The 17,604-nt window shown below is 37.9% G+C and overlaps 1 protein-coding gene across 4 annotated transcripts in view; it reads left to right on the top strand.

Annotated features, from left to right (window-relative positions):
- The window catches only part of dock8 (dedicator of cytokinesis 8), a 164,688-nt gene that overhangs the window by 24,436 nt on the left and 122,648 nt on the right, over positions 1-17,604 (top strand). For 3 of the 4 annotated variants that reach the window (XM_061900626.1, XM_061900617.1, XM_061900634.1), the window contains 4 exons: positions 9,051-9,226; positions 10,856-10,927; positions 11,268-11,376; positions 16,145-16,354. In XM_061900626.1, the coding sequence (XP_061756610.1) occupies positions 9,051-9,226; positions 10,856-10,927; positions 11,268-11,376; positions 16,145-16,354 (567 nt within the window). Of the gene's footprint in view, positions 1-5,911; positions 6,119-9,050; positions 9,227-10,855; positions 10,928-11,267; positions 11,377-16,144; positions 16,355-17,604 lie in introns of those variants that run through there. The other variant, XM_061900639.1, reaches the window with a different exon arrangement.

Genomic DNA, 17,604 nt, shown 5'->3' with positions numbered 1-17,604 from the left:
TGCAGAGAATAATTTCACCACACCTAGTGTGTGTGTGACAGTCATTGGTACTTTAACTTAACTTTAATCAACTCATGTAAAATCAAACAGTACCATTTTTTGACTCCTTAGTTGCATTTGACATCATGTCCTGTTGCAGCTTCGGCACCGGCTAAAAAAAAACCCTCCCGTAAAAAGAAGCAACTCAAGCAGCACTGAGAGTAAACTCAGCAGAACTGCTTCTTGGTAATGTTGTAATTTAACATGACAAAAAAGCAAGTATGCCTGATAGAAAACACACAAATATACATTAAGGCCCAATCCCAATACACTCCCTCTTTCACTACCGCTGGACCTCATCCGCTACCCCTACACCCTGGAAATGAAGCAAAAAAGGGAAAAGCTTTGTAATCTTCCCTAAGAATTTGGCACATAAGCGACTACATAGTTACGTTTGAACATACGTCCCACATACAGTTGTACCGAATGCCAATATTTTGCTACCAAAATGTAGCAAAACGTATTTCAATACTATTTGATACTCTTCAAAATAAATGGGCCCACAAAAAATGTCATTATTGGCTTCATTTTAACAGAACATTTATGATAAAACTTATGCTTAAACATATGTTTCTTATTACACCCAAATAACAATTTTAAATGATTGGAATTAAAATTATAAGGCGTATTAAACACATGGTCTTTTCTTGTTGCATTCAAAGAACAGTTTACAATTATTTTTCATTCTACATATAGCTTGCCATAATCTAGATGTAGGGTACAATAAAATAGAAAGCTTTATTGACATTGTGTTAAATGCCTCATGATCAGTAGTAAAAACTAAAAGCAAAAAGGCTAAAAGTACACAGATAAGACAAGTAGCAGGAAAAACACAGATTGTTAAAGATAAAAAAACACATTAAATAGTGGGAATTTGTCAGGAAATTCAGTCAATTCACTTGCATTATTTTATATTATGTGGGCCATTTAGACTGCGCTAATCATTTTCAACAAGCCAACCAGCTGTATGCATGTCTCATATCTACTGTAAATGTGCACGGTGGAAGCTGTCAACTATATTACCTTCCACGTCTTAAAGGTCGAGATGTTTGTTATTTAAATGTTTACCTAAATTTGAAGCGGTATTATTGCTGTATTGACACATTTGCCTGGGCATGTTTTACAGCAGCAAGCGTGGCACTTCTGTGTTTAAAGCGGCATTTTTATCGATAGTTTGAAGCCCAAATACCTTTATATTGCCTTTCACCCACCCCTTATTATTAACTAGTAGAATTGCTATTATTTTTTTTGTCATTGATTCTTTGGACGCTTTTTTCTGATCGCATGCGATCACCGCTGCAAGGCCCGCACGGCCCACACCTCAGCACATGCATCCATCCATTTTGAATGGATGGATGGCATAATTTTTTGCGTTGAGTTTATACCAAAATGCATACATGTATGATACAGCAGAGGATTGGGAGAATGTCATGTGGTCAGATGAAACCAAAATTGAACTTTTTGGTTTAAACTCAACTCAACGTGTTTGGTGGAAGAAGAATACTGCGTTGCATACCAAGTACTCCATACCTACTGTGAAGCATGGGGGTGGAAACATCATGCTTTGGGGCTGTTTTTCTGCTAAGGGGACAGTACGATTGATCCGTGTTAAGGAAAGAATGAATGGCGCCGTGTATCGTGAAATGTTGAGCCAAAACCTTCCATCAATGAGAGCTTTGAATGGTTGACCAAATACTTATTTTCCACCATAATTTACAAATAAATTCTTGAAAATTCCTACAATGTGAATTCCTGGATTTTTTTCACATTCTGTCTCTCACAGTTGAAGTGTACCTATGATGAAAATTACAGACCTCTGTTATCATTTTAAGTGGGAGAACTTGCACAATTGGTGGTTGACTAAATACTTTTTTGCCCCACTGTATGTAATACTTTGCAAATGAGACTCAGAAGTGTAAGATATCAACAACTAGACAGCACTGTTATCAGTATCAGTATCAGTATCAGCTCAGTGTTAAATGTTTAATAAAAAACAAAGTTTTATTATTAAACAAATAACATTTATTAACACAAAAGTGTCTGGGAATTGGTACCATATCCATTCAAATGCACTAGGTACCTGTCCCTATTCTGCAATGCTTTTGTGTTGAAAATAATGGCACTACTTTTTTTATTTTTATATATTTTTTAGCATGTCTACTTAATACCTGCCTTTCCACACGGAACCCAGAAAAGTGAACTACTTTTTGCTTATCAAGGTTATCGATCAACAGAAGTCCTGCAAAATGCCAATGCCGCCAAGGTCAACCGAGACAGTTTTTTTGCCGTTTAACATCGAAGCACATAGTAGACAGACCATGCAACAGAACACTAAATCAATGCTGTGCTTTCCTAAACCTTGACTAAGTTGTTTGTAGTGATGACGTTTAAATGTTTGCGTGTGTGTGTGTGTGTGTGTGTATGTGTGTGTGTGTGTGTATTTATGTATATATGTGCTTGTGTGTATATACAGTGGGGCAAAAAAGTATTTAGTCAGCCACCGATTGTGCAAGTTCTCCCACTTAAAATGATGACATAGGTCTGTAATTTTCATCATAGGTACACTTCAACTGTGAGAGACAGAATGTGAAAAAAAATGCAGGAATTCACATGGTAGGAATTTTAAAGAATTTATTTGTAAATTATGGTGGAAAATAATTATTTGGTCACTTCAAACAAGGAAGATCTCTGGCTCTCACAGACCTGTAACTTCTTCTTTAAGAAGCTCTTCTGTCCTCCACTTGTTACCTGTATTAATGGCACTTGTTTGAACTTGTTATCTGTATAAAAGACACCTCTCCACAGCCTCAAACATTCAGACTCCAAACTCCACTATGGCCAAGACTAAAGAGCTGTCGAAGGACACCAGGAAAAGAATTGTAGACCTGCACCAGACCGGGAAGAGTGAATCTACAATAGGGAAGCAGCTTGGTGTGGAAAAAATCAACTGTGGGAGCAATTATCAGAAAACGGAAGACATACAAGACCACTGATAATCTCCCTCGATCTGGGGCTCCATGCAAGATCTCATCCCGTGGGGTCAAAATGATCATGAGAACGGTGAACAAGTATCCCAGAACCACACGGTGGGACCTGGTGAATGACCTGCAGAGAGCTGGGACCAAAGTAACAAAGGTTACCATCAGTAACACACTACGCCGACAGGGAATCAAATCCTGGAGTGCCAGACGTGTCCCCCTGCTTAAGCCAGTGCATGTCCAGGCCTGTCTGAAGTTCGCCAGAGAGCACATGGATGATACAGCAGAGGTTTGGGAGAATGTCATGTGGTCAGATGAAACCAAAATAGAACTTTTTGGTATAAACTCAACTCGTCGTGTTTGGAGGAAGAAGAATACTGAGTTGCATCCCAAGAGCACCAAACCTACTGTGAAGCATGGGGGTGGAAACATCATGCTTTGGGGCTGTTTTTCTGCTAAGGGGACAGGACGATTGATCCGTGTTAAAGAAAGAATGATAGGGGCCATGTATCGTGAGATTTTGAGCCAAAACCTCCTTCCGTCAGTGAGAGCTTTGAATGGTTGACCAAATACTTATTTTCCACTATAATTTACAAATAAATTCTTTAAAATTCCTACGATGTGAATTCCTGGATTTTTTTTTCACATTCTGTCTCTCACAGTGGAAGTGTCCCTATGATGAAAATTACAGACCACTGTCATCATTTTAAGTGGGAGAACTTGCACAATCGTTGGCTGACTTAATACTTTTTTGCCCCACTGTATATATATATATATATATATATATCCATCCATCCATCCATCCATCCATTTACTACCGCTTACTCCCTTTGGGGTCGCTGGTGCCTATCTCAGCTACAATCGGGCAGAAGGCAGGGTACACCCTGGACAAGTCGCCACCTCATCGCAGTATATATATATATATATATATATATATATATGTATATATGTGTGTGTATATATATATATATATATATATACACACACACATGAATACATAAATATACACACACACATATACATCATGTGTGTATGTATGTATATATATATATATATATATATATATATATATATATATATATATATATATATATATATATATATATATATATATGGGCTTCACGGTGGAAGAGGGGTTAGTGCGTCTGCCTCACAATACGAAGGTCCTGCAGTCCTGGGTTCAATCCCAGGCTTTCTGTGTGGAGTTCGCATGTTCTCCTTGTGAATGTGTGGGTTCCCTCCGGGTACTCCGGCTTCGTCCCACTTTCAAAGACATGCACCTGAGGATAGGTTGATTGGCAACACTAAATTGGCCCTAGTGTGTGAATGTGAGTGTGAATGTTGTCTGTCTATCTGTGTTGGCCCTGCGATGAGGTGGCGACTTGTCCAGGGTGTACTCCGCCTTCCGCCCGATTGTAGCTGAGATAGGCGCCAGCGACCCCAAAGGGAATAAGCGGTAGAAAATGAATGAATGAATGAATATATATATATATATATATATATATACATGAATATACACACACATATATATATATATATGGATACATACATATGTATACATACTTATACATGTGTATATATATGTATATATATATATATATATACACATACACATATACACACACACATATATATATATATATATATATATATATATATATATATATATATATATATACAGTATATATATGTTCGGGAGACGGCGTGGCGAAGTTGGTAGTGTGGCTGTGCCAGCAATCTGAGGGTTACTGGTTCAATCTCCACCTTCGACCATCCTAGTCACGTCCGTTTTGTCCTTAGGCAAGACACTTCACCCTTGCTCCTGATGGGGCCTGGTGAGCGCCTTGCATGGCAGCTCCCGCCGCCGGTGTGTGAATGGGCGAATGTGGAAATACTGCTAAAGCGCTCATTAAAAAGGGGTAGAGTACAACCCATTTACCATACATACATATACCTGTATAAACATATATATATATATATATATATATATATGTATGCGCTTTAATGTCTCTTTAGTGTCTGACTCATCCTAAGGATTAATATTTTTAATCACATGACTTCTTGCTGGAGATAATTTCTTTTTGCAAGGCTTATTTATAGTTCTGCATTAAACAGAATATACAGTAGTTGTATTTTGACACGCTGGGAAGATCCAGCTTTCTGTAACACGAATGACAAGCAACTCAAACTGACAGAATGATACTCAGTAATCCATGGTAAGGATTTGTTCCCACTCTTACTCTTTTGAACCTTTCTTCCCCAAAGCCCTTCTTCACTACTTTTATTTTCTATTCCCGTCCCTCCTCCCCTACATTTGCTGCCGACCTACATCCCGTTTACACAGTTTCCCATGCAAGGCTTTCACTATCATGACTGACTGTAGTGAATCCCTTTGATACTTCCCCAGTGAAGATCTTTAAACAAGTCAGCTGACAGGCTTTAAGGAGGACGACTCGCACCATTCAGCCAACTCCCAGTTTGCGGTGTACAGCGTAGTTAATCCCTAACCTGCTTGGGAAATGGGTCAGAGGCCGGGGCTACTGACAGGGCTCTCGATGGGGTCTGCTTACCTTGCAGCTTACACAGGAAAATCTTTAATATGGCGGGATTTGGGATGTGAGTGGGGGATTTTAATGCCATAATCTGCAGGGTGATAGTTAGGATAGTGGGATGTGTGTTGTTTGTTTTCGAAATTCACCCCCCATCAAGCTCAATTGACAAACTGTGTGTATAAAGGAAGGCACATGTGTGTAGTTTCTGTTCTCGTATGTTGAAACACTAACGGATGGAGGGATGTCACTTCCTGTTATGCCTTGTGGTTTGTCTTGAGACACTTTGCTTCAAGACACACATAAAAAAATGTATGTCTTAAAAAACAAGAACAAAAATTGCTTGTTGGAAAATGCTGATCTATGAAACGCTGTGCTTTTCAGCTCCTAGGAATATTGAGGATAACATTTAAGAGGATCTGCATTGTGGTTTAGTTTCGATAAAAGCAGCCAGTACTGTGCAGTAAGGTGCACACTGCCTGCAACCACTCATATCCGGTGAGCGCCTTTTTGCGTGCTTCCCTTTTTGATGAGTTTGGAGTGTTTGTCAGGGTAAGTGGACAGTTTGTCTTTTAGCATTTCAGGCTTTGTCATTGCTTAAATTGTGTAAATTATTCCAATTGTATTGTTAATCATATAATGTTGGACTTGCAATTATATTGTTGTATTATATATTTTTGCAATACAAATACAGGGGAACCTGTAAATAAAACTGTCGAATTTCTTTGAAACTGCCTAAAAAGTCAAAAACCATCATCGTGTGGGCATTTCCCTCCACTACTTTCCTTTTTCTTTGTATTCTTTGCGTTATTTTTCACCACATAAGTTATAGTGATGGCAAGGAGGAAAGTACAATGACAGTAAATTCCAAAAATGAAAATGGTCTTACACTTACGCCTTTACAAGTGCGAGTGGTTTTACTTTATTTAAAATATTTTTATACACAAGGCAGGAATGTTCGAATGTCACTTAAAACGTTACCTGTGCACTTAATAAAGGTTTTAATGATAGTAACTTTGAATGGATTATTTTCACTTTGCATGGTTATTGTACCTATGGGGAAAAGTTGTTTTTGCATTCTGTAACTGATTGTGTTCAACTTTGTTCTTGCCTCCCCATAGCAACGTGCACTAATCAGAGGCATGCATATATTTGCATTCATTTGTTTTAGTTTGGCCCCCCGCTTGCAAACTAGTACGCACCGATCGGTCAAACAGAGCCGGCCGCCACTACAGAGACAGTATTGTTGACTCTTCATCAAAGCAGTAGTTTAAGGTTCCTAATTTTCTTTGTACTCTGCCGCCTTTGTTGTGTAGCACGTCACCTATTAAAACTTGCCGTCGTGTTACAATTTGGTCCTGAAAAACATAGCCTGGGGTGGACTGATGTGCAGCAACACGCCTGAAGACTGATGGAATTTACTTGGCACTCTAATGTTGGTTTCAGCTGTGAATCATCATGTTGCTGCTGTCATTTCTACCTCTTTTCAATCTTTTAGCCATCAGTGTAGTCTTACCTTTAGTACTCCATTTGCTTTCTATGACAGTCTATTGCAAACATGTCTTCACCACAGTTAAAAGCTTATCTAATGTCTTTGGACAGCCTTGAACCCTTCAGGTTATGGGCACCTCTATTTGGAAGTCTTCTGATTAACTGCATTTTTAAATCACGGAAATGTACATTATCTGTTACAGGGTCAAACCTTTGTAATTTTAAATGTTCAGGTAATACTCTACGTAACATTTTTAAAAGTTTTAGCTGTTGTACAAGTTTAAAAACAAGTTAGCCAGTTAACAGTAAAACAAACTAAAAAAAACTGAAAGTGTGTTGCAAAAAAGCAATAAGAAACCCAGGAAAAAGTCAAACTTGATATGTTAAGGTCTTGTGGGGGGTTGAACTATGAGAGTAAAAAGTTTAGTCCCCATTTTGTGCCAGCTGGTGATAGTTTTGTTGTGTTTATGCCTTATGTGTGTAACACTGTGTTCCAATGAAAGATACAACTATCCATTTTATATCACTGCCAATTTGTGCACAAACTAAAAGTATAAATCTGTTCCTGCTAAAAATAGAACCATCTGCCTGACATGGGCCACTTTGTTTTTCTTGGACAGGTATGAGGTAGCAGAAAATAGTCTTGTTCTGTATTTCTGCTGCACTGTCAGCCTCTTTTCATTTTTTTTTCTGATTAAATGGCTTGTCTAACTTATCCCCTTGATTCTCTTGATCCACTTTTTGCATATGCACTCTAACTCTGCGTTCTACGAAATAGACGCCATAAATCACATACAACAATGGAGTGAGACCGGAGGACACATACATTAGCAACACTAACATTACACTCACCTTTTAACTGCTACGTCATGCTTGGTCAGCAATATACTGGAGACAAACAAAATTAATGAACTTGCAGTTCCCGTCCATGTTTGATAGTTGGCAAAGCACCAAGCTTTAATTTAGAATTTTGAGTGAAGCCTGTTTTTGAAGCATTGCTTTGCTTTTTACATAAAATTGCCCTGAAATCATTGTTATTAAAAAAGGGGTATTCCAAATTTCTGATGGGTTTATTTCTATTGCTTGATTAAACACATTGTCCCAAGACTTGTATCTATGTAGTTTCATTGGATTCTCTTTACTTAGCCACTGTCATACAAAAAGGTGGAACCTGTGGACCTGGAGGAGTTCTTTATTTTTATCATTTCTTATATATATTTATTTTTTGTCCTGTTCAGCTACTCAGGCAAATCATATAGTTGATGTAGGTGCCCATATCGGCTGTACACATTTACTTTACAAAAGAGAAGTGTGGGATGCTTCTCTTGTTGCCTTGTTTGTATTTGACTTTATTAAATGGACTTGTATGATTATTTGGTGCAGCCGGAAAAAAAGAGGGAAAAAAGGAAGGCAAAGGGGAAATTGCGGGGACAAGAGGGGGATAAGACAGAGCAGCAAACACAACAATAACAACAACAACAACAACAGAACAACATCAGCAAATAGGATATGTACAAATATGATGGTAAAAGTGATTGAAATTAAGCAGTTAGTGAAATAAATAGTAATACAGAAATGACAATGAACATTATTACATAAAAAATGGAGCAATACAAATACCAAAAGAAATAGCACTATTGATAATGAATGATAATAATTACATCTATTACCAACAATACAATTGTTCAAATGCAACAATACATATATGTAATTATAACTTGAAATACAAAAGAAAGCAAATAAATGGAGGGGTTGAAAGAGAAGCCAACTATATCAACCTTGTAGATTGTTTTAGTAACAATAGGTTAAGCTGTGTCAGTGTGCCATGTGTTACCCAGTTTCCCGTAGGGCAACAACGTTAATATGTTTGATGAAATGTGATTATATGCATGAGTGTATGTATGTATACGTACTTGTATATGCACAAAAACATTGTCCCAAGACTTGCATCAATGCAGTTTCTTTAGTTTCTCTGTTTCAACTCTTTACTTAGCCACAGTCATATGAAGCAGTGGAGCCTGTAGACCTGGAGGAGTTTTTGATGTCACAGCTTCGAAGCGGCGACTCTGTGCTGATGTTGGAACTTGGTGACTTCCCTGACGACGACCTGAAGGTGGAGCAGGTGGAGAAGGAGCGCCGCACCGTCCGGCTTGCTGTCCCTCACGACGGGTCAGTTGCCAGAGAAATGACGTGTTGAAATACATGACATGTTTACGCTTGGACAATTCAACATGTTTAAAAAGGAAGAGGGAGAAGCTGAGCCAATTTAATTATATTCATTCCCAGTGTTTATCATATACAGATGTTTTATTCACTCCTTGTGTTCAATAGGCACGTTCACAGATAATTTGAGGGGGAGGTGCAGAAGCCAGAAAAATGGGGAACCCATTGCAAAAAATATAAATGAAATAAATATTATTTTGATAAAAATTACGGCAGGATATTTTGACTTCTATAAAAACAAATACATATAAAATGATAAAACTGAATTAAAAAATGTTTGCAATATACTGTACACACTTATTTTGTTAATTTTTTTACGACAGAGTTGAAGCATAAGCAGTATCAAGCTAACAATATACAACAAATACTTTATACTTCAACAGACGTAGAAGCTCAACTTAAGACCCACCTTTCATCTCAATAATCAGAATTTTAACTAAAACAAAACTAATGAAAATAATTAGTAGAACAGCAAAACTGCTTATTATTTAAAACTAAATTGATTACCTGCCTGTTTCTCCTGTCAGAATGGGTAGCTCAGTTGTTAAAATGCTTACTTGTAAAGTGAAAAACGTGGGTTCAGCACTCAATTTGGGCATGGCTACATTTTATTTATTTACATTTTTTTTACAGATTAAACTGAGATTTGTTATGCAATGAAAAAGCCTTATGTTTGCCATTTTCCCAGGGAATTTACCATAATGTGGTATCTTAACTTACGAGCACGACCAAATTCAATAGTGTGTCAAAGTAGCCTTACCTGCTGAAATTAATTTATATCGATTTAATCAATCCTTGTTCACTCCCAAAATACCCAAAAATCTGATATGTGACATGCCATTTATAAAGAAAAGCAAACTTTTAGATTTAAATCATTACAATAGCATTCACTATGAACAACGACAGTAGTTTTATGTCATAGTTAGGAATGTGCAGATCGGTCGGTATCGGACAAGTTTCGTGAAAATATTTGTGATCGGCCATGGTTGATCAATACTTTGTATGCCGATTAAAAATGCCGATTTTCTCTGGCTTACAATGGTTCAATAGCTATTATGTATGTGTCTCCATAACGTGTGTGAAGCCGATTCCCTTAACTTAGGGGTCGGCAACCCAAAATGTTGAAAGAGCCTTATTGGACCAAAAATAAAAAAATCTGTCTGGAGCCGCAAAAAATTAAAAGCCTTATAATGAATGTTATAATGAAGGCAACAGATGATGTAAGTGTCTATATTAGCCTACTATCAAAGGATGATGCAAATCTTCATTGACAGAATTTATGTATGTATATTTAGACTGGAAACACATATCCGATCTGTGTCACTTGAGAGCAAAAAACTCAGATTTTATGTGCATTGTAAAAGGTGCCTTATTAAACAAAGTACACATTTAAAATAAAGTTGCACAAAAATATAGTGAGTGTTTTAACCTAATATGGCATTTTATGGTCATTATAATGTCTTAACATTTCCAACACAACTACCTATTCAGATGTCAATACTGCTCATACAGTGTTAAAAGCAGAATTTTTTTTTTGTCGCACTCTCATTTTGTGTTTATGTCCTTGTTTTGTAGAGTGGAGTTGGATCCCCACGTGAGAGATTGCGTCAAGAGTTACACCCAGCCGTGGCTTGTGGTGTCTAGAAGGTCAGACCTTTCATATAGTGACCTTGCCTTTAGTTACTCAAATATACCTTGGATTATAAATGGTGAAACTGGGTGGAGGGTGCATGCTTTTGGATAATAGCAACACCAAACAAGAGAAGTGTATGCCCAAGAGGCTTAAACAGGAAGCAAGACACATCAGAAAACCTTGATAAATGCTATACACCTCCTATCTGATCTACACACACAATGTGTTCTATGAGACTATGTTCTGTCGTTATCTACTTTGATTTGTACGGAGGTGTATCAGTCGTAGCCATGCATGTTGTTTCGGGTGTGTGCATGGAACCACAAAAAAGTGTGTGTTTCTGTGTGTGATTAGGTGCCAAGGGGATGGCTGGAGCGCGTATTCGGAGCGAGCCGGCCTGCACAAGCTCCTTCAAAAACAGACGTTTGAGTCCGACGTCCAGTCAGTCAAAGAGGAGAAAATGGTAAGAAGCACAAGCACTTTGTTCAAGGAAGTGAACAACACTGCTTGTATCCTAGGGGGCATTTAAGTCTATGAGAAATACTGTATAAGAACTGGGTCAGCTTCTAAGGTATTTGTCACATCATAGGTGTGCTTCGAACAAAGATGTGTTACTTTATTCTCTTAAAGGGGAACTGCCCTTTTTTGGAATCATTCTTTTTTATGCCTTATAAATCCTTACTAAATGCTAGCAATAGGTGGCTAACAATGCAGGCAATGGAGATTTGATGTATTGAGCCTACAATGCACGCTAAAAAAACATCCTAAAACCTCCATCAACGTTTTATATACAGTAAATGCAGTAAGTAAATACTATATGTAATGTAGTAATAGGCCCATTTATTAAATACCGCATTTTTCGGAGTGTAAGTCACTCCGGAGTATAAGTCGCACCTGCCGAAAATGCATAATAAAGAAGGAAAAAAACATATATAAGTCGCACTGGAGTATAAGTCACATTTTTTGGGGAAATTTATTTGATAAAACCCAACACCAATAATAGACATTTGAAAGGCAATTTAAAATAAATAAAGACTAGTGAACAACAGGCTGAATAAGTGTACGTTATATGACGCATAGATAACCAACGGAGAACGTGCCTAGTATATTAACGTAACATATTACGGTAAGAGTCATTCAAATAACTAACATATAGAACATGCTATTTGTTTACCAAACAATCTGTCACTCCTAATCGATAAAACCGATGAAATCTTATACGTCTAGTCTCTTACGTGAATGAGCTAAATAATATTATTTGATAGTTTACGGTAATGTTTTAATAATTTCCCACATAAGTCGCTCCTGAGTATAAGTCGCACCCCTGGCCAAACTATGAAGAAAACTGCGATTTATAGCCAAAAAAATACGGCAATTAGTACCGCGGTAATTTATTTGTACCGGTGTACCGTACAACCCTAATATAGTGTAATATATTCACGGACATCTGCGTGGATCTACGTTAGCTTTATTTTTCAACTCTCTTTCGTGAACAACTTACATGTAACGTGTAAGCAAAATATGCCACAACGTCAATTCCGGCCCTTCAACAACCGCTAATTCTTCAAAATCTAAATATATATCCATATATTACAAATAGCCTATTATTTGCGCACTATTGACTAGTGATGCATTAAAAATTTGGCTGCCGAAAAAGAACTTTGCTCACCGAAACCGGATGTTGTGACTATGGATCGACTTTTGCTGGCGGGCGGAGTCTACACACACAGAGGACATAGCTCGCCCAAAGATGACGAAAAGCAGCATTCGTGTTGCATTTCCTTTTTGACTAAAGTCCCATTTGAAAAGATCAGATTCTAGTCAGATTCAGACAACCTGATGATCAGATTTGGAGCACTTTGGAGCTTTTAGACTAGTAAAAAAATCCCAAAAATTCAGATTTTGTCTGAAGCGTAAACAGGGCCAACGTCCCTTATTTTAATTTATCATCTTGTTGTGGGGGAGACTGTCTCATACATGCACATGCATCTTCCACTCTATCAATTCCTTTTACAAAGTAGCGTATAGTTCAAACTTACAGTTGTCAGTATACTTGACATAGAAGCGCTAAAAACTACAACATGGCTGACGTGGAGAAGACAGTCGAAGTGGAGGCACGGAAATAAGAACACCCACCAAAAGAGATAGTTAGAATGACGGTATGTAAAACATAATCTATGCTAAATGTTGACCAAAAAACACTATTATATGTTATGTCGACCACAATGAAGTCTTTTAGATGCAGCAAAAATGTATATATATTTGAAATAATATCATATTATGACCCATACTTGTCCAGGGTGTACCCCGCTTTCTGCCCGAATGAAATTGAGATAGGCTCCAGCACCCCCGAGACCCTGACAGGGACAAGTGGTAGAAAATGAATGGATGGTATGGCATATTATGACCCCTTCAAGATGTACATCAAAGCCTCATTTGTTTAATGTATACAAATCTAGCTATGGATGGGTCAGCGGCAGTATCATACAGTCTCTATCCTTCATGATGTTATTAAAAGATTAAGTTTGGTAGGACACATATTACTGTTAGAACAACATTAAAAAGTCACTTTTGTATCATCGAGTGACTTTTAAAGTACAGTGACGTTGTTGCTGTCTTATTCCACCCAGCAGATCTATTCAGGGTGTACAATGTTTGTAGTGAACGCTCCACTTTTAATTGCTTCCTAGCTCTCTTTCTTGGCCCACAACTAACATTTGGAGCCAAGTTCCCATTCTCTATTTGTCTCAAATTGACCATTACTTAACTGCAGGCCTTAGGCACGCCAACCAATCCGGAGCCTTGCGATGAACAGCCCCGCTCTCTGGTGTACAAAGCTAGCCGAACAGGCTTCCTATGTCACCCTGCCCATGCCAGTCCTGTTTAATCATGCCAAACCAAAGGACCTTTATTGGAGGGGCAAGGTTCCCATGATGTGCATGCCAGATAACGCGTGACAGGGATGGGATGAACGGTATTATTGTCTTTCAGCGCGTAATGGCTCTCTTCTGTTTGGTCTGGTCCGCTACCCCAGCCCTCGGGATAATGGTGTGATACTCGGACAGTCCAATCCCGGGTTTTGATTGATGTGTGTCTGGACTGAAAGAAACAAGGACAGTCGAGGGGCAAGGCTAGAGGGTCCTTTGCCCAAAAAGAGATCCAGCCTGAGAGCAGCTTGGTTTTACCCTAAAGGGCTGTACTGGAGACTAATAAGTAATTCCATACGGCTCTGCTACTACCACCCTGAGAGACATCCAACTGGTGGACAGCGGATGCTCAGTTAGTTCATTCAAATTAAGCCTAATGACTAACGGGCCTTACTAATTAACACTTGCCTGCCCACACAGTCTAATGAGGTCCAATCCAAGTACTGCATCATATTGAGAAGTGTTTATAGTATTTTTTTGATTGTAATTCACACTGATGTGGGACTGCACTACATCATACCAAATTGTTAGTTATTTTTTGAATAATTAATTATATTATCTAATGTAATGTTTGAAAAATGTTACAGTAATTATAAATATATTTACCCAGAGAGAGGAGCGAGACATTCGTGTTTGATAATTATACTAATAATATAATATAATATAATATAATAATATATACAATTATTATTTTTAAATATTTATAAAAATACAAATTTAACATTCCTAATTATAAATCAAATACAATGTTAAGTATATATTTCAATTAAGATATTTTTAAATAATAAAGTCATACAAATACTACTACAACTAGTACAAATAATACAATATAGAAAATATAACACACACATATAAATATATATATATATATATATATATATATATATATATATATATATGTGTTATATATATATATATATATATATATATATATATATATATATATATATATATATATATATATATATATATATATATATATATATATGTGTTATATTTTCTATTATTGCCCCTTTTTGTGTCAAAGTAATTTCTAACACATTTGTTTGTACTCAGTCTGTAACACAACATTGAATAAATAAATAAATGAGTAAGTAAATAGGGCTTCACGGTGGGAGAGGGGTTAGTGGGTCTGCCTCACAATATGAGGGTCCTGCAGTCCTGAGTTCAATGCCAGGCTTGGGATCTTTCTGTGTGGAGTTTTTACGTCCTCCCCGTGAATGCGTGGGTTCCCTCCTGGTACTCCGGCTTCCTCCCACTTCCAAAGACATGCACCTGGGGATAGGTTGAATGTGAATGTGAGTGTGAATGTTGTCTGTCCATCTGTGTTGGCCCTGCGATGAGGTGGCGACTTGTCCAGGGTGTACACCGCCTTCTGCCCGATTGTAGCTGAGATAGGCTCTAGCGCCCCCCGCGTCCTCAAAAGGGAATAAGTGGTAGATGGATATATATATATTTATATATATATATAATGATGCATATTGTATTATATTTTAAAATGCATTACAAAAAACAAAACGTTTTTTTGCCTTTACAAATATTATCATTATTATAGTGTAGTATTTTAGTTTTTTCTCTGAATATTATTCTTTTATTACCCCAAAATAGTGGTAAAGTAACGACTATTTTTCTCATAAATATGATGACTTTATTCCAGAGATATTTTCAATTTCTCATCCCATTTGTTGGTCTTTTCAGAACATACTCATTTGGAAGCTGATAGTGTTTGAGTGTCAAAAAGCCACAGTAATGTCCCTTTAGTCTTGTTAGCCACTCATCTACATGCTCGTATCTAATTACATCAGCTAAGAATGCATCAATATTGTTATTGACGGCTGTCTTGGGTATCCCTATGTTGCAATGTGGTCTATTTGCGGCATTATTGCCCTTCCGTTTTGAGGATTAAATTATACATACAGGCTATAACATGAGGTAAAATATAATGTAAGTGAAAAGAGCCCTTTACTATCTTTAGCATACCATACAGCACATACACAATAGGCAGGAGACATTGCCCGAGGGCTAAAACACTGTCATGACTGTCAGAACTGTCTAGATGCCTGTCAGCTGTTTGTTGTATCCTTGACAACATAATAGCAAGAGTCTGCCTTTCCAATCTGAAGTGGGATTTACACTTGACAAACCCCTTTTTTTGAGGAAAAGTCTGTCACCTCTTTCATTGTATTGTTTTTTTATATTCTCTCCATCCCACACATTTATCCACATCAGCTCCACTCCTTCCTCTTTCTTTTTTATATCCTCTCCAACCTCTAACCCTTTGTCTTTCTGTTGCCCACATCCCAGGTCAAGTCCCCGACTCTAGTGGTGCTGAATGATGACTCTGGCCGCACGCTGACCTCCTCTGACTTTAACCTGCGCTGTTTGACTCCGGACCAGAGGGTGGAGGGCCTGCTGGCCTTCAGCAGTCACGAGGAGCTGGACCGCTTCAACCAGGATGCTCGGCAGGGAAACCGACACCCCAAGCTTTTTGCACTGTATCCACCCGCTGATGAGGTAAGGTCTTAAAACTGCCTTATCCAATTACACTCTGATGTCGCTTTTTGATGCAGTACCACCTGAGGGATTGAAGGTCACGGGCATTCAATGTTAGGTGCAGTGATTTCACCAGATTCTCTGAACCTTTTGATGGTATTACGGACCGTAGATGGTGAAATCCCTAAATTCCTTGCAATAGAGAGAACTGTTCTTAAATTGTTTTTTTTTGCTCACGCATTTGTTCACAAAGTGGTGACCTTCACCCCATCCTTGTTGTGAATGACTGAGCATTTCATGGTAGCTGTATTTATACCCAATAATGGCACCCATCTGTTCCCAATTAGCCTGTTCACATGTGGGATGTTCCAAATAAGTGTTTGTTGAGCATTCCTCAACTTTTTCAGTCTTTTTTGCCACTTGTGCCATCTTTTTTTAAACATGTTGCAGACCTCAAATTCCAAATGAGCTAATATTTGCCAAAGATAACAAAGTTTACCAGTTTGAACGTTTGCAGTGTATTCAATTGAATATACAAACCCCGTTTCCATATGAGTTGGGAAATTGTGTTAGATGTAAATATAAACGGAATACAATTATTTGCATATCTTTTTCAACCCATATTCAACTGAATGCACTATTAAGACAAGATATTTGATGTTCAAACTCATAAACTTTATTTTTTTTTGCAAATAATAATTAACTTAGAATTTCATGGCTGCAACACGTGCCAAAGTAGTTGGGAAAGGACACGTTCACCACTGTGTTACATCACCTTTTCTTTTAACAACACTCAATAAACGTTTGGGAACTGAGGTAACTAATTGTTGAAGCTTTGAAAGTGGAATTCTTTACCATTCTTGTTTTAAATAGAGCTTCAGTCGTTCAACAGTACGGGGTCTCCGCTGTCGTATTTTACGCTTCATAATGCGCCACACATTTTCGATGGGAGACAGGTCTGGACTGCAGGCGGGCCAGGAAAGTACCCGCACTCTTTTACTACGAAGCCACGCTGTTGTAACACGTGGCTTGGCATGGTCTTGCTGAAATAAGCAGGGGCGTCCATGTTAACGTTGCTTGGATGACAACATATGTGGCTCCAAAACCTGTATGGACCTTTCAGCATTAATGGTGCCTTCACAGATGTGTAAGTTACCCATGCCTTGGGCACTTACACCCCCATACCATCACAGATGCTGGCTTTTGATCTTTGCGCCTATAACAATCCGAATGGTTATTTTCCTCTTTGTTCTGGAGGACACCACGTCCTC

This window comes from Nerophis ophidion, linkage group LG01, assembly GCF_033978795.1.
Source record: "Nerophis ophidion isolate RoL-2023_Sa linkage group LG01, RoL_Noph_v1.0, whole genome shotgun sequence".
Classification (NCBI taxonomy): domain Eukaryota; kingdom Metazoa; phylum Chordata; class Actinopteri; order Syngnathiformes; family Syngnathidae; genus Nerophis; species Nerophis ophidion.
This window is presented reverse-complemented; position numbering and strand designations above follow the sequence as displayed.